Consider the following 23,439-nt stretch of genomic DNA (forward strand, 5'->3'; position numbering starts at 1 on the left):
AGGCAAGCAGAGATCTCAACTCACTTGACAGTACTTACCAGGAGTATGTATAAGCAACGTACGAGGAACATTTATCAGTAGTGGTTGCAGAGTCAGAAGAAAAAACAAACAGTACATGCAAATGAAATAACCAGATTAGTTTCGCTAAGCCCTTACACACAAAATATACAATATTCAGTCTTTATTTATTTATTTATTTCTACTTATAATGAGTATGGCTTGCATTTAATGAAGATTTAAAATTCAGTGTCTCAAAAAAATGGCCTCTGAAAGTATGGCCATCTATATGACTCAATACTTGGTTGGAGCTATTTGACTTGAACTACTGGAAATTGACTTTTCCATGATATTCTAATGTATTGAGATGCACCTGTATATTTTTTGAGCAACACAAGCCAAGTGCCATCTAGTTCCATCATACTGGAGAGAAGGCAGACATCTCTGCGGCTGATATTTCCAATGCCAAGTCTAATAAGAGGATAAACGTGTATTTTTAAGTTTTGGGATGAACTGGCCCTTTAAGACAAAATAACTTTATAGGCAACCCGCTACACACAGCAGCCTAATGTGGTGTAGACTCCAGTCTCAATGGTCTCTCTGTTTGTCCTGATTCTTAGAAAATTGAGCAGGAAATGAACAAAAAGAGGGGGCCTTTTCCAAGTTGCCGGTAAGTGATAAAACGGCGATTATGTTTGAAATACTCACGTCATTTACAGTTTCTCGAACAATCACTTATATCCCCGCGTTAACTGGGAATACCTCTGACGTCACGGTTATTTCCTCACAGTGTGATGCTAAAGACACATGCATTTAATTATTATAGCAATGCTGTCCAGTCACTCCGTCCCTCTGCTGCTCACTTTCACATTAAGCACAGAAGCCTGATGATGCAGGGGAGGGGTAAACCCACGCTCAGGATTAAAGGCAGTGTTCAGAGGGCGTGTGTGCGCACTGAGGAGCAGCAGCAGCAACAAGTTCCCTGCATCACAAAGTTTCCTGCAACACAAAGGTTCCTCAACAGAAAGTTTAATGGCTAAATACAAGCCCAAGCCCTGGCTGGTGTGCTGCCTCATCTTGGTCGGTTTGCTTTGCGCGGTCGCTCTCGTGTGCCTGTGCGTCGTGTCACTGTTGGAGAAAAAGTATCCCGAAGGCACCTTTACGCACGCGGCTGTTTCTGCAGACTCGCGACCCTGCTCCGAGATTGGCAGGTAAGACCCTTTCTGCAAAGTTTTGTTAAATTTTGAAGAAATCAAAAATTACACTTTATTAAAAACCTTAAAATAAACCTTTTTTTGTTGTTGTTGTTTTTAGGTTAATTAAGTTAGCTTTTTCTATTCCTATCACATACTCTTTATTCATAGAAATTACTTTATATATGCTATCTGGCTGCAGCTCTCTGCTCCTGTGGGTGAGATAAAAAGCTGAACTGAGCAATGGGATAAGCAGTTTAAGAGATTTGATAGGCTCTGTGTGAAGAATAGAGATAATGCCTGCAGAAGTGTGTGCAGACAGGCCCTGATTCTCCTCACCTTGTTGATTTATTGCCAAACTCTGTGACGGTGAAAGAGTAAATCGGGTTTCCAAACGCACTAACAGATGATTATCTTTCTCATATGCGTAGACTTCTATCTTTATGTTTATTCTTCGATGCAGTCATTTGTTCAGTGGTAAACCACAATGTGGGCTCCATCAATCTGTCATCATAGTCGATCTAAATCTAGAATAAAGGTGAGTTTGTTTGCTTTTGGCAGTGGAATGTGCACAAAGCTCTTCCTGCTTTTGTAATCAGTTGCAGAAAGGCTTTTTTTTGTGTCCGCATACTCAATTCCCAGTTCACAGCAGAGACAATGAAAATGATGTTCATGAGAGGAAACACGCTCATTTGATGATAGAAACTTTGAAGGATTAAGATAAGATCAGATAAGATGCAATATGTTAGAACCTTGTGCATCCTGAGGAAAATTCATTAGCACTGGTTACAAAGTCAGAAAGAATTTCCAATTCTTCCAAATGCTATTTTCACCCTCACCTACTGTAAATACCATTAAAGGTACAGAGAACAAAAAACAAACAGTACATACAAATGAAATAACTAGATAGTTGCCAAGACTTAATACACAGATATACAATCTAAATTTCTGTCCCGCTGTAGACAATCCATCCAATTTTCTACTGTATAAAGACATAAACAATTTGTTGTTCTGTCTACTGTTCACATGAGACTTCTTTAATTTGATTCTTCCAGTTAGATTTTAGTCTCTTATTTCTCTTCCAGATACTCTGTTAAAACCTTCAAAAGCTACTAGAGTCGGTCTGACCTTAATGGATCCAAAGCATTCCCGACTCTGCCTTCTCTTGTTGCTCAGTGAACCCGTCTGACGCTGTGCCAACCTCCCTGTGAAAAGACCCATTCAGCACTTTCTGAGACAGTCCAGGCTTAAGCTTACGTGCCCCGTTGTGTAGTATGATTGAGTTGGATGTGCCTTATTAAAACAAATTAATTATAATTTCTAAGGGATTTATGGGGTTAAGATTTAGAAGGGAAAAACAAGCCAGTGCCTTGTTGGTATGATACATGAAGTCTTTCAAGCTTCAGCACATTTAAACTTGCCTCTTGGCAGCATTCCTGAAACACAAAACCCTCTATGTCTGATGTAATGCATGCAACAGTTAAAAAAATGTGGACTTGTGGGTGCGGGGAAATTTGTAGTGAGAAGTCCGTGTCTGTGACTGACTGTGGGTTCATATATTTCCCATAAACCCTGTGAAAATGACTGTTTTCCAGGGACATCCTCAAGAAGGGGGGGTCAGCAGTAGATGGCGCCATTGCAGCTCTTCTGTGCACATCTGTGGTCAACCCTCATAGCATGGGAATTGGAGGAGGATCTATTGTCACCATTAGAAATAAAAATGGTGGGTCTTCTCATTTGTGTGACCTCAAATGATAATTATTTATTATTTGATGACTGCTATTATTGATCTCTTTACAGGAAATGTCACAGTGTACAACTTCAGAGAGACCGTCCCACAAACTTTCAAAAGAAACCTGTTAAAAGACTGTCCCAAGAAAAAAATGGGATTGATCACAGGTAAGCTGCTCCTCCCCATGCTCCCATCTTTGCAGGGTCATCCCACTAACTCCTTTTTTTTAAATGGTTAATAAAACACTGAAATGTAGTTGTAAGCAGATATGGCCATTTTTAATTAACCAGTCACGTAAATCAAATCAAACTATATTCATGTAACACTTTTCGTACAGGTTAGTGCAGTTAAAATAGCTTCACAGATTACTGAAAAGCCTATAATAAGACAGAAAATGTATAAACAGTAAAACCATAGAAAAAACACAGTTTCATTATCAGAGACAGGTTTATGTTAGACAATTCAACTAATGAAAATGTCATAAAATGGTAAAACAGTGAACTAAAAACTAGATTAAAGAACCAGGTAAAAAGACAAAAAACAAATCATTACATTAAAATATAATAATATACAATTGAAAGCTATAAAGATAATGAAAATAAAAGCTGGACTAAAAACTAGATACAATTGATAAATAGCAACAAAAAATAGGAAAAAATATATAACAAAATGATAAAGGCAGACTAAAATGTACAACATAATTACAAAAAAAGTGAATAAAGTAAATTATTAATGTAAATTATTCTTAATCAATCAAATGCCTGACTAACTAGATGTTTTAAGTTGACATTAAAAGTGTAAAGTGTTTGTTATAGTTTTTACATTTTATTGAAATCACCACATGTCAATTAAGAGAAACAATAAACAATTTAACCACATTTGTTGACCCGAACAAACAATATCACCATATCTCTATTGCTCCTCTTTTCTTTTCTACATACAGTCAGTCCGCTGGAAGTTTTGATCATTGGTTCTTATTATACTGTTTTGCACCTGTATATTCTAGGCCCTCAGTGGATCGGCGTCCCTGGAGAGTTGCGGGGCTACGAGGCAATGCACAAACATTATGGGAAGCTGCCGTGGGCCAAGCTGTTTGAGCCAACAATCAGACTGGCCAAGGAGGGCATCCCTATGCCACAGTTTCTGGGAAAAATCTTGAAATATCCCCTATTGAAATCACATGTGGAAAGCACATCTATCTGGTAAGACATCTCACTAACTGCTTATAGTGATGGAGAGCTTTAAAGGTCACTGAGCCTTTCATGGAGCAAAGGGCTCTCCTATAAATATTTGGCTTAACTCAATTCAGGTTAGTTTTACGTAACCCCTGGGTTAACAATTGACTCAGAGTATTTAACTTCCAGGATTTCATGTTGCATAATAATTTCACCCAGCTGACACGCTCATTTGAACACATATTGGATTAGTGGAAACGATTGTTATAGTCTGTTAGCGGAAGGGTGCACACTATTAGTTTTGAGCATTACATTTCAAGAGCAGGATTTACTGATCCAGAGATAAAAGCAGTGCTCACCTTCTTTCAAAAACATTTGTGTGAAATGTTGCTTTTCCCCACACTTAACTCCCAGCTAAGCCCCCCTTTTAAAAAGGGGGGGGGGTTAGCTGGGAGTTAAGTGTGGTGTGAAAAGCCTGACGGAGAGTTTGCTTCTTGTCTCCCTCTGAAAAAAGCGTGCGCACAGATGCAAAAACAAATTCTGGTACAACATTTGAGAATATTCATGATAAGAATGTGATGTGTTATGAATTGCATGAAATGAATGTCACTTTTTGTTAACAAAGTATCTCAGAGAGGCCACAAATGGCCCACACGATAATGTGCAGCCTTAGTATCTGTCAGTGTATTCTGTTTATACTTCCTGTGATATAACATGTTCTTTTGCAATGATTTTCTTTTCTAGTGAAGTTTTCTGTGACAAGAACAATACGGTTCTGAGACTTGGAGACACCCTGAAGTTTCCTAAACTTGCAGAAACCATGGAAACAATTGCAGAGCAAGGGGCAGAGGCCTTCTACACTGGCAAGATAGGACATGCCTTAATACAAGACATAAAAGCTGCAGGTTGGTGCAATCTGGGAGGGTATAATTGCATGTAATAAAAAAAAGAACAGGTAAAAAGAATTTAAGATAAATTAAGGACTATCTTGTGATGCCGCAACCCCAAATTGGTGTGCATGGGGCAGTGAAACACATGACCAACTACCTTACAGGGTCAGCATTCACCTACATTATTATTGACATAATGTGTGTTAATACAACTGTATATCCTTTATGTTTCTCCAAGGCGGGACTTTGACAATGGCAGATCTGAAATCCTTCAAGGTGCGGGAAAGCGCTGCATGGACAGTTCCTTTGGGACATATTCAGATGCACATCCCTCCACCACCTGCAGGGGGCGCCCTGCTTGCCTTCATTCTTGAATTGATGACAGGTATGATGTACCACATGATGACTCTCTTATGATCCCTTAAACTGATCTACTGTAGCAGTTGAATAAATAGCTTATTTGCCTACAGTAAGAATTATAAAAAAGATTGTAGTGCAGGAGTTTTAAAGTTGGTTGTGGTTCTCCTTCTCCTGCAGAGTTCCCCTTGTCTCCAAACACCCTGGACAGTGACCACGAGAAGATACTGATGTACCATCGTTATATAGAGGCAAATAAATTTGCTAATGGACAAAAGAGGAGCATTCGTGATCCTGCCTTTGATAACGGAAAGGTAAGAGTCTGAGATTACTCTTAGGACAAAAGAAAAAGAAAATAAAGTTCAAATGTCTGAGAAAATAGCTTGCTTCATTACAGTTGTTTAAGCTGCACTTATCATAGTATCAATATGCAGCGTTTTAGTGTTTTTTAGCTCATTGTTTTGGTTTGATGTCCTGAGACTTCTTGTTAAGCTTGTTCCAAAGCACTGATAAACCCTTACATGTGCCAGATAGACAGAAACACGCACTCAAAGAAGTGTTATTCTATGTCGGCTGGGTGTGTTATTAGTTTAATTTAGTTTATTGCATTTATTTGTCAGGAACCATGTACAAAAAGCACTCGTCTCATACAAAGAGACATGCTACACGCCCAAGACACGCCGGTGTAAACAACATAGCCATTTCTTTCCAATCAACAATAATGGCTAAAATAACATTGTATTAAAATAATGTTGCTGCTTTGTAACTGTTGTGGAAGCCCCAGATACATCAGAAATTCTGGGTTCAAAACATCACCAAGGGAAATGCACACAGCTCAGTGACTTTCACCGCCTTCTCCAGGAACTGTATCTGGATTGCTGCTGCTACGACGCTACTGCAACCCAAAATAAACAGATTTAATTGCAATAAACGGATTAAGAGGATGCAGAAATAAGTACATCATGATGCTGATTTGCAAGTAGTCTGTATCCATGCTTTGTCAGGTTTGTCTGCAAGACGAAAAAGCAAACAACTTTTAAAATGCCGGTTTTCTTAATGGAGTTTGGAAGGATCAGGGCTGTGCTATGCAGCAGAATTTCAGAACAACACACACAAAGCTCTTGCTTGAGTTGATACATTTTAACTTGCGTGAATACACGCATATTGTAGAATTCACATCAATCAAGACAGCTGACACAAATCTACTGACATTTTTGCATTGACTTTGCACTGTATGTGATGAAGCCATGTGAAAAATTTGCTCTCTGTCTGCCAATCTTTTCATTTAACTTTTCCTTTAATATGTACTGCATATCACTGCAGTTTTTTCTCATTTGATTCTGGCTGGAAACCTGTGTTGCGTGCCTTACCCCACTCGCTCTCCCCATGCTTCCTGTCTTTATCTAAAATGCTGTAAGCTGTCCAATTAAGGCAAAATGACAACAACAAAAAAAACATCAAAACACATAAGAGTCAAAACAAACCCCAGAGGGGAAAGGAAGAAAAATAGATACAGCGTGCAAATAGTTACATCTCCTCCTGGCATTATACCCTTTTCCAGTCTCATCACGATATTCTTTTTTCAGAGTGCGGATCATTTGATTGATCCCTCCTTCATTCAACGCATTAAGGGCATGATTATGTCAAACCGCACACATGACAACGCCTACTACTTCAACACCAAGCCTTCCCGGGATCACGTTGGGACGACACACGTGTCCGTCCTGGATGAAGATGGACTGGCTGTCTCCGCCACCAGCACCATAAACCACCTGTGAGCAGGAAGCCTCTTCAATCTGAAGAGTCATTTATCTTCTTTATATTAAACCAAATCTATTATAATATAATTACCAGCTAAGTCTACTATGTTTTGTTTTCTAGATTCGGCGGAGGCATTTACTCCCGACAAACAGGAATCATCCTCAACAATGAGCTGTCTGACTTCTGTGACAGAGCAGACACAGTGAGGCCAGGTAAAGTCACAGACACATGGACTTTCAACCTCACACAATCGAATTAAAGACATTACTTAATGCAGTCATTTAGTCTCTTTTCAGTCTGATATGGAGTGTTATTGTTGCCACAGGTGAACAGCCTCCTTCCTCAATGACTCCTGTAATACTGGAGAATACAAAGTCTGGAGGACTCCTTGTGATTGGTGGATCTGGAGGAAGCATGATTACCTCAGCAGTGGCCTTGGTAACTCGATTGAACTCTGCTTGTGAAGTTGTTTGTCTGCTTCCTCATTTGTTTGCTTACATGACTCTCTTCTATTCTTACAGTCTATAATAAACCGTGTGTGGCTGGGGATGAAACTGAAAGACGCCATTGATGCACGCATAGTGTTTGTTGATTCCAATAACAATGTGAATTTTGAACCCAAATTTGACAAGGTAAGATACTAAAGTTCTCATCCTCACTGTCCATTAACGGCCTTCAAATTCACCAGACTGTGACCGTCTATCTAATGAAAAACATTTTTATTTATGTTAATGGGTTCTGACGGAGATTACCAGAACATAATCCTCTGCTTCAGTTTAACTGTAATCAGTTTTGAAATGTGTAGTTGGAAGGAAAAGAGGTATTCATTTGTGTGTGTGTGTGTGTGTGTGTGTGTGTGTGTGTGTGTGTGTGTGTGTGTGTGTGTGTGTTTTGTGTACCCTCAGACTGTTAAAGATGGCCTCGTAGCTCGTGGACACGTACCTGGCAACATGCCGTACTACTTTAATGTAGTCAATGCCGTGGAAAAGGAAAATGGATTTATTGTGGCCGTATCGGACGGCAGGAAGATCGGGATGTCTGCTGGATACTGACCATACAGAAGCACTGTCTTTCCACTAAAATCTGCCCTAAAGACTGACTGAACCTTTAGCCTTAAGAACAATGCTGAAAACAAAATGTGAAGATTTTGGTCGCTCTTGCAACAAAATCAATCATGGAACTTCTAAATTGTATTATGCCTTAGGTCTTCTTTTTCTGTGTTCCTATTAGTTAAACAACTTCGTTCTCATCAAAGTAAAAGCAAAGCTCTTTAAATAGGCAGTGTGGCGTAAAAGAAGTCAGATGGGGCAAGAAACCCAAGTAATCACAGGATCAGTTCACCTAAACTACTAAGCTAGAGTGCAGGATTTTTACTTAAAAAATGAACTTTTGTTACATTCGAGCCTTGCTAAAGTTCATAAAATGCTAATTAAGCCTATCGCCGCCAGGGAAAGCTCTCTTTTCTTCCTAGTACACTGGAGTTGTGTTGTCTGTCGTGACTTTCTCAAGCTTAAGAGGGCAGAAAGGTGGGAGAGACTTTAGTAAGCAGCCAAGAGTTTGGTGGAAAAATCCTAAGAAGCATCAGAAAAGTTCAGAGAAAGGATTGAAGTCAAAAATGGTATCGATCGACAGCGAGGAAACAAGTTGAACTGTTTTGAGTTCTTCACTCAAACAGCTAATGAGCGTGAAACTTCTTGACTATTGAACAATAGTTTGATGAAGTAAACTCAATGTCTACTTACTTGTTTTTTAGCTTTCAGCTGCATCTCATGAAATTGTCATGACTGTTGGAATCTATGGAAGAACTACCAAGTGAGCCATTAACAAAATATGGTTAATACATTTACATTTACCCCCATTGATTGCCAAATACATTTCAGTAACCATCAGGACTAAAAACTGTTATATTGTCTGACTACTCAGGCTTTTTACCCCATCGGCTTTCTTTTTAGCTATGTCGTCATGTTCCCAGAGCTCAGTAACTAACTTTGTGAGTGTGACCAACAGAAATGGTGGACAAAACTATGAAAATAAGACCCAAGACCCGATATATACTGTACACCACATATGATGTAAACTAACGCACAATAAGAACACCATGAGGCTACTCTTATCACAGCTAAGATCTGCTTTTATGTGCTGCAGCAAGAGAGCCATACTGTAAAGGCAAATCTTTCAGGTCCAACAAAACAAAACCAACCGCTATGACGTACTTAGTCTTGTAATATCAATGAATGTTTTACTTTTCTCAGACTGAACTTTGCAACCCTGTCTAAGAACTGTTTATTGTAGATGAGCCATGTAACCCTTTCAAAGTGACATCCTGGCTGACATGTGAGTTAAAAACTGGCAGCTGCCCAAATGGGGACCTTTTTACTGTGACTTTAAAGATTTTGCTGTATGTGAAACAACTCCATTCATGTCCCTGAGCATACTGTGATCTTTGTTGAAAGATTAAGCAAATGCTGTAGAATTTCATTCAAAAAAAGTAACAAGTTGATTTACAATGAGCAAAATTATTCAAAAGTGTATTTTTTGAAACAACCAACATTTTTAATTAACTTTGTATTTTCTCTGTTTTTTTAATGTCTAAATATTTTGTAAATGAATTATGCATTTGTAACTGTGTTGTCACAATAAAACTAAACAAAAACAAGTGACAGCTGAGTCTCTGATCTTTACCCGACCATTGCTTTAGCTCATACTTTGTTCAACCCCCCCCAAAAAACATCAACTCGCTTTTCACTGTTAACTGCAACTCTTTAAACATTTATCCTTTGTGTTGGTATAGTATGATCAGCAATAATCTGCTTCATGTTTTCCTGTTTGCCTTGTGTCAGAGCAGCACTTTTGCTCTGAGACAAAGGAAGCAGTAATGAGATACATTTCAGTAGAGAGGCCTATGAATTAGTAATGATTTCTTAAGTGGATTCTGCTCCGTTTTCCTTTGAGGCGCTCGATGTGACTTATGAGAACATGCAAATTCTGGTCCGTGTGAAGCACTGCTGTCTTTGTTGTATGACAAATGAGTTAATCTGGATAAGTTGTGACTTCATAGCTTCATGATATGACCCTCTTTTGTGCCATTTAGAGCATCACTTTACACTATGCAGAAGTTATATTTCACTCAAAGCAGGCACAGTTAAATAATCCAGTGAAGCCTCTGACTTTTACTTTGACTCACAAAGTCCCCTGATGAAGCAAATTATCCCAACAATTAGTTATTTTAGATGTATTCTGTTTGTGTTCATCACTATTTTCTAACTGTCATAATACCACGCAAGGCAGTAGTTGCATTAAAACCACATAGACATTGATATACAGAGATTCTTTTCATGCCTAAAGGGAAAGTTTGCTGTCTGAGTTGCATAACTCTGAAGTTCTTTGTAACTCTGTGAGAGTGAGGTTGTGCTTAATTGGGCCTTAAAGGAAAATTCTAGTGTGATTCATTTCTGCATTCATCATCTCCTTGAAAAGAACTGTAACCACACCAGGTGATGCAGCTGAAGATATTTGATATTACTTTATTGCCTCAGTAAACATTTTCCGAATGAGTTTATGGTTTCAATTGCTAGTTTCAAGTCTTCTTCAATACAGCATGATGGTAATTGTAAATTAATGTATGGGATCATAATGTAAATTATGATCCCATTTAGTGTAAAGCAGAGTATGTTTTAGGACATGGCTACCTTGTGATTGGCTGGTTCTGACTACAGTGCACGTGTGTCTTAGACCTTTGACCCTTTCACAGTAGTCACGTGTCCAACTGAATCTAATTCCTAAAGACTTCTCTCTATTTTCTCTCGTTGGTGGCCAAAGTTGTCTGATTAGCAACCGCTTTTTTGCTGTTGTTTTTTCTCTCTTGCGCAATCTCTAATTCTACTACTGTTTACTGACAGATTGGCCTTCAGCAACACATTACAGTGCCATCTTCTGACCAAAGCACGTTTATGCAGCTTTGCTTATTTGCTCTAGATCAGTTGATGGAAACGTCCCTAATTTGCATTTTCTTTAATACGGCATTTCAAAGTTTAGCTTCAAAATTTCAAAAACAAGGCTAGTGTGTTTTCAAATAATCAAAGTAAATGGAAACATTTCGGTCATCTAAAAATATCTGTTGCATTTGGTTTTACTTGAAGACAATGAAGTAGTCAGCTGTTTATTTTGAATTACGGATCCATCAACTATCGATAGTTTTGGCAGGTAACTTAGCATCCTGCTCCACCGTCTCCTCCAAATATGGTCACTTCTGGCTTTAAAAGACAAAAAGGAAACAAGATGGCAACAGCAGTCTATGTGCTTCATTTCTTTGTTAACAAATCAAACATATCAACAATAACATTTTAGCTCAAGGTGTCAGTCTGTCGATTGTTTGCTCAACCACTTTGATGCAAACTGAATCCCATAAAATATTGTGCAGATAGTCAAAGTCCCCAATCCCTGCATCATACTGACTTTGTTGATCCTCTTACTTTTAGTTTAGGATCACCATCAGGTGAAATCCTTAGTTTTGTCCCATACTGTATAGTTTATGACCATAAAACTAATAACATAAACCTCAGCTGTGGAGTTTTGCATGCAAACACACTAAATTTTAACATAGTTGCTTAGCAACACCTTTACATCTTTGTCTGAGTTAGCTAAACTATTGTTAACCATTAGGTCAGGTACTCTTCTATGAGTCTGTCAATCAAGCCACAAAATACTTTTATACAGCAAGTGTGCCTTTAATAATTACAATATGTTCATTTTAAGTGTACATTTAAAAAACTAAAATATCTACAATGTCTATTGTACCAATTTGATGAAAACAATAAAAACATTAATGCTGAAAACAAAATATCCATTCGCACTGAGATCATCCATCATTTATTTTTTTAATAAATATGTGTCTAGTAAGCATTGTGAATAATAAACCCCTCTGTGCTACAACACTATCTACATGATATGAACCAGTCATTTGTTGCAAAACTTGATAAAGGCACAATCATTTTACACTTTAAAGTAATTATGTAACACATTTACATTCCAGCTGAGAACAGAAGAGCCCTGAATCCTGTGAGTAGCAACAGCTGTAATGTTGTTGTGGGGCCATTTACAGGCCGTTGCACTCTTGGTTGTGGGAAATTAGTGTAAGTCATAAAGATGGGACTGTTTGTCCCTGAGGTGTTATAGTCGTTAGTTTGAATAGCATATTCCTGCTCTCCTTTTGTTTCCCGTCACTTCATATGAACAGTCCTGGTGGAATATCTTTAAAATGTGAATATTTGAGGTCTCTGTTAGTCTTGATTGGTGGATATTTCCTTAGTTAATAGTTCAGTCATTAGTAATTACTGCAGATGTGACATATCATATGTTTTATGGACAACAGCAACAGGAAATGGCTTCATACTGCTAATGATTCACAAAAATGCTTCATAAATAGGTGTACACATTAATGACTGAGGCAGTGTTAAAGAAAAACGCTGATAGTAAAGCTGTCCTTTAAAGAAACATCCATAGTCTTAATTACATTAAATGATCTGACATAAATGCAGCATTGGACACAAGACTCAATGAGTTGCGTGTTATGAATGTTTTTCTAACTTGGAAAAACACTTGGTGCCAACAATGGTTCCTGGTTCTTCATTAAATCTCTAATCTCTCAGCTCTGGTGTCAAGGTTCACACAGCTACAGTCTCTCTGCATAATCAGAGGTGTGTTTATGACCTCAGTACCCTGCGGCGTACGCCCACTTGCGAGGATCTGACTGAGCGTGGAGTCCGTCGTCATAGCGAACCACCGCCTGCACCACGGCTCCTGTTGATTTCAGGAACTCAGTCTCGTGGTTCTTTTCTGCCAAACCATCCAGGACGTCCTGCAAACACAAGCATATATGAAGACTCAAACTAAGGAAAACTGAAGAGATGCTGTGTGCTGTTAATGACAAATATTTTTTTTTATCACACAGCATGGATCAACAGTGCTGTAGGAGGCTAAGACACGTAGCTCATAAGAGTTTAATTTAAGTGTTAATATCTAGCCATTTTCCTTGATATTACCAAAATCATATCAAGAAAACCATGGAAAATGTCTAGATATCAGCTCTTAAATTAAACTCTTATGAGCTATTTTTGTTGTTATTTTGAATATGTTTTGTTGTCTTTATATTTGTCCAAAAAATGTACCTTTAGTTGTACCAGGCATTAAATGAACAAGAAAGCAAGTAGAAAACAAGGGTGGTCTAATAATTTTTTCCACGACTACATTGTTTAGCTTACATGCTGGTACCCCTTCTTGCTTCACTGCTGTAGGTTATACACTGACTATACTGTAGATACATATTTCATGCAAAACCGCTTCAAAAAATCTGAACTATCCCTTTAAGTCTGTGACAACAACTTTTTCAATGAGCAGGAAATCAGAGAAAACACCTGATGTGCAAGCTGTACTGAAACCATATAGTATTTTAGATTATATGCCTTTTTTTAGCCAAACTACAAATTATACTATTACACTATATCTTTTCTCCTGACATTCTACACATCCCTGAAGGTAAATATCGTGAACAGTGTTCCAGGTGTCAGCCATGACTGAGGTGCAGTAAAAGGGCTCAGTGTTAGCTGTGTTTTTAGTTGAAGGATTGTCTCCACACACTACACCACCCTGCCAGTAGTCACATACATCAGTATTGTTCGCTGTTTGTGACACTCACTTTGTCAAAGCCGGGCTCTGCTACAGTGGTGTTGGGACTCAGCTGGTTGTGGAGTCTTGGATCTGACACAGCTTTCTTCAAGTCGTAGTCGAAGAACAGTGCATTCAGAATCACCTACAAAACAGCAAACGTTTTAGACAAGGATGATTTAATAGCCAAGAAGTAATTAACTAGCTACAACAGAACACTTAATTAAATTATATGCTACATGAGTCATAAGTTTTGAGTCATACCTGAGCGATAGAAGTGGTGATTTTCGTTCCTCCCGAACCTCCAACCACCATCTTAACTTTGTTGTTTTTATCGAAGAGGATGGTTGGACACATAGAAGACAGTGGCCTTTTTCCTATTAACAGAATTTAAGGGTAGTTTAAGTTAAGGCCAAATAAGAAGTGTAGGTCATTTGCAGTGTCTATAAAAGTATTCATGTTTAATTATCGCACAAAATTGGATCAAAGTAGATTTATCTATATATTTATCTATAAAAAGATGTACATTTTGTCTGTGAACATAAATAAGCATATTGTGGACTTTATATTTGGAATAATTAGCTTTACCTGTAATCTAAACCTATTTTTGACATTAAATGGCCTTTTTTCTGTTGATCAGTGTCAAAGAATCCACATTAAATGTACTTTAATTTAAGGTTTTAATAAAATTAATGATGAAAACATCCAAAGGAGGTGAAGATTAATTATGTATTGTTAATGCACAAAAGAAACATTACTCAGAAGCCCAAAACATCATATAGAGTTTCAAGAAGGACAGGTTGACCTTTTATCAACCTTCTGTTAAACAGCCAATCTATATTACAATTTAACTGGTTTTGAGAAGTGTGTGTGTGTGTGTTTTAATCAAACCTGGCCTGATGAAGTTGTTGGGTGAAGGAGGCACTCCGAAGCCGTTTGTGATGAGCGGAGAGCTGAAGTCGTCCATCTCATTGTTGAGAAGTATCCCCGTTGAGTTTGACATGACTTTGGAGCCCAAACTGCAGGGAAACAATCACCGTTAAGATATCAGGGTAGGAGGCACAAAAATGCTTATATAATGTTGGTAAAAACTTGTGTAAAGGTCAGTTAGGGGGTCGTACTATTGGTTGATGGTGCTGGTGACGGCCACAGCGCTTCCATCCTCTGCTACGACAGAGAGGTGTGAGGTGCCCTGGTTTTTTACGGGCAGGTAAAACTCTGGCTCGTAGTAGTTCATGTGATGTGTGGTACTATCTGAGATCTTTGCACGGAGGTCATCGGCAAAGTGGTTTGAAGTCATATTCTGGATGAGCTTTGGTGGAGAAAGTGGGAGAGGAAAATGATTCATCTGCCAGATATTTAGAGATTGCTTCATGCTTCTAAATAAGTACTGATTCAAGTTCTGGGGAGTGTTCCTACTAATCCAAGACAGGCAAAGTCAATCATGTGTTTGTGATGAAGTAGCAGAGATTTACAGATTTGTCCAACGATTAAAGACATATGTAATTGTACTACATATAATAATTTAGATATTTACTTTTCTTATTACAGTAAGAATGATATTCTTTAAACTGGTCCTTAAAAATTATACTAATTTACTACAAATACTTTTTGGGAGAAACATGATGCCACTTAGATTATATATACATATATTTATATAATTATCATTATATGGATGGTTGTTAAAAAATTCTACTTTTTATTATTTTATTTCCTTTTTAACTCTGACTCTGTTTTTAAATTGAGTTTTTATAATTTTTTTGTTGTTTTAGTATTGTTTTCATTGTTTTTATCAACTTCTATATTTGTGTATGATTTTTATTGTATTTTTAAATGTGCTCTATAAATAAACTTTAAACTTTACTTGACTAGAATCCAATTGATGTTTTTTCTATGATATTACAATTTCTGCTTGCTGCAACTAAAGCATGATGAAACTATTTGTATGGTTATATTTATTTAGCCGTTCACAGCACTCAGTTTAAGGGCTGTACACGACATATAAAACATTAATATAGCAGTAAATACCTTTAAAATATAATAGAGTAATGGTAAGGGTAATTTACCTGTTCTGGTTGTGTTTGCTCCAACTCCAATTGGCAGTGATGGAAACATGACACCGGGGTGGACGCACTAATTTTAAGGTTTGTATGACTCTTTGTCAACTCACAAATTTTGCCTATCTGCATCTGAGAAAACTCAAAATTGTTAAAAAATGATTTGGCTCCAAGTTTGAAAGAAAGACTGAATATGTAAGATATAAAAAAAGAAAAATAACCACCATAACCTTTTACTGGTCTCTATGCCTTCTACTGTGCACTAGCCCTGTTTACTGACACTTTTGTGGCATTGAACATGTATACATGTGCATACTTTCCTACTGGCAAGGGGAGAGGATTGTATCGCCATTTTTTTCGCAGGTTTTCTGATGTTTAAGAAAAACCTGCAAACTTGTTACATTGTTTATGCAGAATTTAAGGACCATGACCTTACATTTGTGATGTTCAGAAACTTGGGATCTCCAAGTAAGGTCCTCTTTGCATAAGCAAAACGGAAAGCCTCCACGATGCGATGGTAGGTCAGGATCTTTTTTTCAGTGCTTGCCATACTATCTGCTGTGAAGTTGTAGCCTGTAGAAAATATAACAATCATCAGTCGCTCATGCTTCACTCATCTGTCTTCATTCACATGGCTGTTCAGGTAGGACAGGAGACAGCCAAAATGGACTTGACCCGGCCTGTTCCTGTGTTTTTATTTAGTCTAAAAGCTGCTGTGACCAGACCACGGGTATTAGCCTGAGCTGACAGCCACAGGGGGAAACAGGAGGAGCGGCTGAGGGAAGCCGAGAGTTTTGGTTTGATGGGTTTCAGCTGTCAGACAGAGGCAGGAGTCACGGTAAATCAGCAGGATGAAAGTTTTGGGCAGTCAGTGAAATGTGTGTGTGAAGCCTCCACCACTCGACTGTGTCCAATTAGAGGTAAATTGGTGAGATTAGTGTTAGCGTGTGAGGCAGGGGGCCGCAGCGAGTGGGTGGCCAGTCAGAGGAAAGGAAAGGTTCAGAGAGATTAATTACTTTAGAAGGAAGTTTCTCCTCTAATCCTCTGAGGCAGACACTGTCACTGTACTGAAAGCAGCACAGAAACAGTGTCTTCAACAGTTTGGATTTCCTGCAAAGGCCAGCCAAGAGAGCAGAGAGTAAAATCAGGCAGATTGTGGTGAATACAGACATATGATAGACTAAGGTTGCAATGATTTGATTTGCAACATGCTCATAGACTTTGCTGATTAGACTCTGAGGCTGTCAGGTGTGAAGACCCAGACCGCAATTATCTTTGGATCTTAATAACTTCAATCAAACAAAAGCCCTCCTGTCAGGGTTACAGACTCATTCCCTCAGGTGTTTTAACTTCATTCTCTAAATTGGAGGAAGTCAAATATAAACATGATATTGTTTCAGTAGATTATTGCTCTATGTAATTTCGAGGCACCATCTGTTAGTGTTGCAGTATCAACAATCAGTCCTATCTCTTAAAAATTACATGTCGCACATAAAGTTGGAATAATTTAGTTTTCAGACACATTCCTGTTCATTGTGGTTCTCAATGTATTTTTTCCAGGATTTCCTTTCAGAGGTTGGGCAAACAAACACAAGTCTTTAGTTTGTGTCCTGTGTGAAACCAAAAGTCAACACTGACTTATTTTAAATTACCTACATAACTTAAGTAATTATAGTAACCCAAACCATTTTTCTAAACCTAACCATGTAGTTTTGTTTCAATTCCCAACACTAACATGTTTAAAATTGTGAATAATCCAGGACTAAATACATTTCCCTCATTGAGTCTGTTTTGACGGAACCAGGTTAGCTGTTTCCCACTGTTTCTACTCTTTATGCAAAACTAAGTCAGCCAGTAGCAGCTTTATATTGAGCACAAAGACATGAGTGGTAATAATCTTCTCATCTAACACACATTTGCTTTTGTTTTTGATGTGTTATTTCCTCACATCTGTATTTTTTGCCAATAAAACCAAAGTATTGCAACATAATCACAAGCCAGCGTGTCCATTGATACATATCACCTACTGGTTGCTCCGTGAGAAGCCATGGCTCAGTAAAGTCATTAAAGGAGAGGTTTCTAATTTTTAAACAATAGTCCGATTTCCATATAAACATTGAAACAGGTTTTATAACTTATAACGTTATGATTCCTCCTGTTCATACTGCTATTGAAAGGTCCTATTCTAGTGTGTTTTTAATGTCAGGGGCAAAATCCAGTCATCATTCTGTGCAAAAATGTATTCAAAACTTTATCTGAAGCTTTCAATGTAAATGAAAAGAAGTAGATGTAAGATGGGAGGTTATGTGGCTCTATAGCACTTTCACACATCATCTGCCTTTGGTTCTTCATGAGAAGTCATGTATCTGGGGTTTATTTACATCATAAGGCATATCTGTGCAGTCAAATGTTAAATTTTATGTGGCATATTGTAGTAGTGCATGTTACTACTTTGTAAAACACAGATCTACATTACAAATGTGGGTCGGTGTTTTACAAAGTAGTTCAAGGTCCTATTAGGTAACTTTAAGTCAACAAAGCTTTTTTTTTATTTTAAGAGCAGATTTACTGTACAGTAGATCAACATGCTGCACACTGAGGAGTCTGAGAGAGTGACTGTCAAAGTGAATGCAGCTCACATTAAAGCACTCCCACTCGGGATGTTTTTGGACAAAGCATCAAGGCTTACCATTCAAGATGTTTAATATCAGCGAGAGCACAGGGCCGCTAGCGGGGGCATTGGGAACAGCCATGGTGTACTCCCCCACATTCACCCTTAAAGGTTTCTCATCCAAGACAGGCACGTAATCCTTCAGATCCTCCATTGTGATGATACCGCCTAAACATGGATTGACACACACTGAATGCACACTCGGATAAAACTGGAAATTTAAATCCTCCTTAACATGGAAATTAGCTGTGCAGAGAGGTGTATGTAAATATATTTTATTTTATGTCAGGAAGTCTTTTTAGCATAGGATTTTATGTGATAATGGCAATGATATTGATAACGATAATGACACTGTGTGTGAGGGAAATTATCTCATCTGCAGAAATAGATGTTTGCATTATAAAATAAGTTTAAAGATGTCTTAATTTTGCAACTTTTTAACTGTAAATGAAACAAGTGTAAACTTTATAGTCCAACTGTTTTCATTCCCAGTTCGTCAAATACCAGTGCTTTGTCACGACACACAAGGCATCCTTTAGCATCGTAAAAGGAACTCTAATGTAAACCCATCAGCAGCAATATTAAATGCTGACTTAGTATCAAGAATAAAAGGTCCACGTAGGGAGGTTGAGTGGGTGGATGGATGGGTCATGCAAACATGGTATAGCAAGCCGAAGCTGTCAAAATATGTCAGATTTCAACCCTGTTTTATAAAACAAAAAAATGCTGTACAAGGTTTCATGTTGTGTCACCATTATATTATGTTATATTATATTTATTCTTGGCATACCATAACACAGGACATTGACTAAAAAGCTTTTGCATTTTACAAAGTGATGCCAAGGAGAAGTCCTGACCAAGCATATGTGACAAGTTAGGAATGAAAATGGGTTACTGTAGAAGAATTTTTCATCTAACAAAAAAACAGCTTTTCTTTAAACTAAGATTTATGACATTTGACAATTTGGTTGTACAGTTTATGCTCATGAAAAATACACAAATAAAAATACTACCTGCTGCCTGAATATCTGTCACAAGTTTCTGAGCCAGTGGTCCCTCATAGAATGCATTCGGACCTTCTTCTGCTATTTTTCTATAGGTTTCTGCAAGCTTGGTGAATTTGATTGTGTCATTTTCTTTCAGGACGTCACCTTTTTCCCCACAAAACACCTCACTGAAACAGAGGAAAAAATAATTAAGGTTGGCAAGATAACATGCTTTAACTTTTTAAATAATCAGACACTGGATTTACACTCTTGAGGCCGATGTCTCTCACCATAGGGCTTCATCTGCGATGATGGTTTTCTTGTGACTTTTCAAAGCAGAGGCAAGTGCCCTGCCCAGAGGAAAACCATTTATTGCAAGGTCAATGCTCGGCTGGAACAGGTCTTTCCAAGGCAGTTTGCCATGTCGTCTGTGTGCCATCTCATAACCTCGAATCTCCCCCGGTACAGCGATAGCCAGCCCTCCTACCAGTCATAGAACCCAAGGTAACAAAAACTTGGATTATTACCTCATAAGTTATTTAGACAGTATTTTTGTGCACTGGTACTCGTGCTGTTGTGGGATTCGACTTCTAAGACCCAAACTTTTGTTGATTTTTATCTCTGAGGTTAAAGCTCTCAAAGAAAATACACTCTCTCTTTTGTTTGTCACTATCACAAGGTCATGCTCTTTCATAATAATGTATACTGCAACTTCCATCAGCGTATTTCCTTGTATGATCAGGCTGGTTAAATATTACCTCTCTGTGATAAATCTGTACTGTTCCCGAACATATTCTGTGTTGCATTCCTTGGTGCCGTCTCCCTTGCATCAATGGTTTCAACCGTCCCTGTGATTAAGTCACAAATCAGGAAAAGATTTTAGGATCCAGGAAATTGCTTGTTTTAATCAGTGGGAAAGTAAACAGCAGAGGATTTTGTGGTGGCATGTGAGAGTAAAGGTGTACCAGTTGTGGCGTTGTAGATGGTAAAGAAATGTCCTCCTCCAATGCCCATACTGTGAGCGTTCATAAGTCCAACACACAGTAAAGCAGCTATAGAGGCATCCACTGCAGACCCCCCTTTAATCAGCATGTCTCTGCAGTAAAATAAATGAAAGCACGATCAGAGGGAAGGGTTAGTTTCTACTCTTAAGATCTTAAGTCTCAGTTGGCATAAGTATGAAGCCAGTTCTCAGGGATTTGCATGGGCATGACTGCACGTACAAGCAAAGTTCATGCCTCTGTGTTCATGCATGTATGAGTCTGTTTACAACAGGGCAGCATGCCTGTCCTGACTAATGTTTCAGAGTCTAAGCTCTCACCTGCCAACCTCTGAACACGGCCCAGCATCTGCTGCCACAGCTGCCTTCAAGTACACATTCTCATCCGGATGCTTCCTTCTCCCGACACCAAAAAAGACACCCACAAATGTGGCGACGCATGCCAGCACCAGCATCAGCAGTGCCAAAATGATTGTCTTCTTCACCATTTTTGCAGTGGAGGAACAACACCTGCCTTATTTAATACCTGTCAATAGAGAAATATGAGTTATATACATTTATATGTCTGTCAATTTGAAATGTGGAAAAAAATCAGCTGCAAAGAGCTTTAAATCAGAAACACGCAAACTCAAATTTCACACCACATAAATGATAGATAATATTCCATTATCAGCAGAATTAATTGATCTAACTTACATGATAGTTCAAAGTGATATTATTATGAAATAGGTCATACAGAATATTTCCTATGTGGATACAACTAAGTTTGCTCACAGCAATATGTCAATTTGTGTCAAATATATGTTCAGATTTTTGTTCAGTTCATGTAGACTTTATATGTATTTACAGATCAAAACCAGGAAACTTGAGGACACACCAGAACTGCTGAGCATCTCCCCTCTGCTAACAGTCAGGTATTACTCTATGCACTATAATTTACATTGTCATTACTGTCTGGAATGATCAATTTAACATCTTTAACCACAGTGATTTAAAAAAAATCCTCTACCCGGACTGAAACTTAACATCAGTTTAGTACTGCATTGCATGTTCTGTGCCAACAGGTGAATAATGTTAAATGTGAGTAACTAAATAACTACAATGGTAAACGGACCAAGTAAGACAGAAGTGACATGGGGACTCATTGGTTGACGCACAGTCACAGCTCACTGCTCGTCTCTGCTACTGTGACGGAGAATGAAAATTTAAATTATAGTGGAGCTGCACCTACTGAGCCATAATACCACCTCTTTTTTTTTTTTTCAAGTACCCAATTACTTTTAGTTTTCAGACTCACTTTACTTAAAAAAAAAAAGAGTTAAAAAGTACTCCATCATTTTAGCACTGAACCCCATGACACTGCTGGACTCACAATGGACACTTTACAAATTTAATTCCATTTATTCTTCCTCCTTGTCATGCCTGGTACCTACATCAACCACAATGCAACTCAACATTTGAGAGTATAAAAGAGATTGTCTTCCATTCCGGCTTCTTGGCAAAATAATCACTTGACCTTTGTTCTGAACAAACACCACACCATTTTCAAACTTGTAGTTTCAGCCCAAAATAACTCAGGTGACATTACTTGGGGCAATATATCAGATTTCACGCAGATCCCTTTGGAGCCATAATGGACACAACTATTGTCACATAAGCACTAACAAATTACTTCCCAAGACACGTACAACAGACATTGATGCAAAATAAGTGCTCCCCTTTAAACAAATCGGTGCAGCTGTAATAAAGTAGCCTGCAAAATATATTGTTGTTCATCGTAATGTTTGGTGACACTGGCAACTTCATTTTATGTCTCTACAAACGCTATAAATGCTGAACAAAATAAGAAGTAAAGCAGAAGCTGGTGAGTTGACTTGATATTTAACTCCCTGGCTGACAATAAATCCACTCAAATAGATACATATACAATGTTGTCTATCTGAGCTGATCTGACTGTGAGGCAGCATTTCCTCTTGGCTGTGCTTTCAGCAGCCAATAAGACAAAAAAGAAAAAAGCCAGGAGTATTTTAGCTTAAAAATTCTCCCCATTTGCTCCAAACCCTAAAGCCTACTGTCATGCAGATTCTTTGGTCTGTCAGAGGAATGAAACCAAATTACATAACAGGCAAGTGAACTGATTTAGTTGCACGGCACAAGAGTTTCTGTTGAACATTATAGCACACAAACCATTTATACAACATTTTCTCCTGCCTATTTCATCTCTAAGATTAAAGTTGCTTCAGAAATTAAAACTAAAAAGACATTTTTTTAAAGATAAAACAACAACATGGAGGAATTTGAATTCAAGCCGTTTGGATTCAACATTGTACCTCCTGGTTTACTGAGATAAACCTTCCCAGACATGTTAAACAATTTCTTTGTCTTACCTGGATCTCTCTCGGCCCTCAGCGACAGCCTGCTCGCTGTATATGTTCGCCACGGTCTGCAGCAGTTGATAGGTAATGGGCTTACTGGGGTTCTCAATGTGTAACTATCACAAAGTCATTAAACTTTAACCCACCCCACCATAAAAAACACCTATCTTGTGTTAAGGGAGAAAAAAAACATCCAGACTCACTCAGAAGAAACAACCTGAGACTTTCAAGTTATCGCTCATATCATTAGTCATCTGTACTCAATCTGCACATAACTTTCTAAAATACCACGGAGCAATTGCATGACCCTGAAACTGAGAGGACACAACAATTCACTGGATGAATGGCTCTTTATCTGCAGTGCTACTATCTGCGACAAAGGTTAACTAATAGTAGTCTGCTGGTGGTTCATTTCAAATAGATGACATATGACTCTAGGTAGTCGACACTTTCACAAAATGATTACGTAGGGACCTGCCTCACAGCTCTGATGCAACGCAGAGTAAATATTGTTTTTTTTCCTTTGCATGACAGCTCACAAAACTTTTGATATTTAAGTTTTAAATAAAGTGCCTCCTCACC

General features: G+C 38.2%; 2 protein-coding genes across 2 annotated transcripts; one reads left to right on the forward strand and one right to left on the reverse strand.

Annotated features, from left to right (window-relative positions):
* Positions 1 to 958: 958 nt before the first annotated feature.
* On the forward strand, positions 959 to 9,761 carry ggt5b (gamma-glutamyltransferase 5b). The gene is made up of 12 exons (XM_059358667.1): positions 959 to 1,208; positions 2,786 to 2,913; positions 2,991 to 3,089; positions 3,929 to 4,124; positions 4,842 to 5,002; positions 5,226 to 5,372; positions 5,525 to 5,658; positions 6,931 to 7,118; positions 7,226 to 7,317; positions 7,431 to 7,543; positions 7,627 to 7,737; positions 8,011 to 9,761. The coding sequence occupies exons 1-12, from the start codon at positions 1,030 to 1,032 to the stop codon at positions 8,155 to 8,157; spliced, it is 1,695 nt and encodes a 564-aa protein (XP_059214650.1). The 5' UTR covers positions 959 to 1,029; the 3' UTR covers positions 8,158 to 9,761.
* Positions 9,762 to 11,878: 2,117 nt separating this feature from the next.
* ggt1b (gamma-glutamyltransferase 1b) lies at positions 11,879 to 23,083 on the reverse strand. Its single transcript, XM_059358241.1, has 13 exons — positions 22,870 to 23,083; positions 20,804 to 21,008; positions 20,448 to 20,578; positions 20,241 to 20,330; positions 19,773 to 19,965; positions 19,510 to 19,670; positions 18,515 to 18,664; positions 16,262 to 16,398; positions 14,890 to 15,080; positions 14,660 to 14,787; positions 14,033 to 14,145; positions 13,800 to 13,913; positions 11,879 to 12,962 (listed from the first exon to the last, which is right to left on the reverse strand). The coding sequence occupies exons 2-13, from the start codon at positions 20,968 to 20,970 to the stop codon at positions 12,816 to 12,818; spliced, it is 1,722 nt and encodes a 573-aa protein (XP_059214224.1). The 5' UTR covers positions 20,971 to 21,008; positions 22,870 to 23,083; the 3' UTR covers positions 11,879 to 12,815.
* Positions 23,084 to 23,439: the final 356 nt, after the last annotated feature.

Source organism: Centropristis striata, chromosome 19 (assembly GCF_030273125.1).
Source record: "Centropristis striata isolate RG_2023a ecotype Rhode Island chromosome 19, C.striata_1.0, whole genome shotgun sequence".
In the NCBI taxonomy this organism is placed as follows: domain Eukaryota; kingdom Metazoa; phylum Chordata; class Actinopteri; order Perciformes; family Serranidae; genus Centropristis; species Centropristis striata.

What these genes read in the sequence shown, in the direction of transcription:
- ggt5b (XM_059358667.1), top strand. Translation starts at nt 1,030, where the DNA reads ATGGCTAAATACAAGCCCAAGCCCTGGCTGGTGTGCTGCCTCATCTTG. An exon ending in CCCTGCTCCGAGATTGGCAG is followed by an intron (nt 1,209 to 2,785) that starts GTAAGACCCTTT and finishes ACTGTTTTCCAG; the next exon opens with GGACATCCTCAAGAAGGGGG. An exon ending in GTGGAAAGCACATCTATCTG is followed by an intron (nt 4,125 to 4,841) that starts GTAAGACATCTC and finishes TTTCTTTTCTAG; the next exon opens with TGAAGTTTTCTGTGACAAGA.
- ggt1b (XM_059358241.1), bottom strand. Translation starts at nt 20,970, where the DNA reads ATGGTGAAGAAGACAATCATTTTGGCACTGCTGATGCTGGTGCTGGCA. An exon ending in CAACAACTTCATCAGGCCAG is followed by an intron (nt 14,146 to 14,659) that starts GTTTGATTAAAA and finishes TTCTGTTAATAG; the next exon opens with GAAAAAGGCCACTGTCTTCT. An exon ending in TCACCACTTCTATCGCTCAG is followed by an intron (nt 13,914 to 14,032) that starts GTATGACTCAAA and finishes GCTGTTTTGTAG; the next exon opens with GTGATTCTGAATGCACTGTT.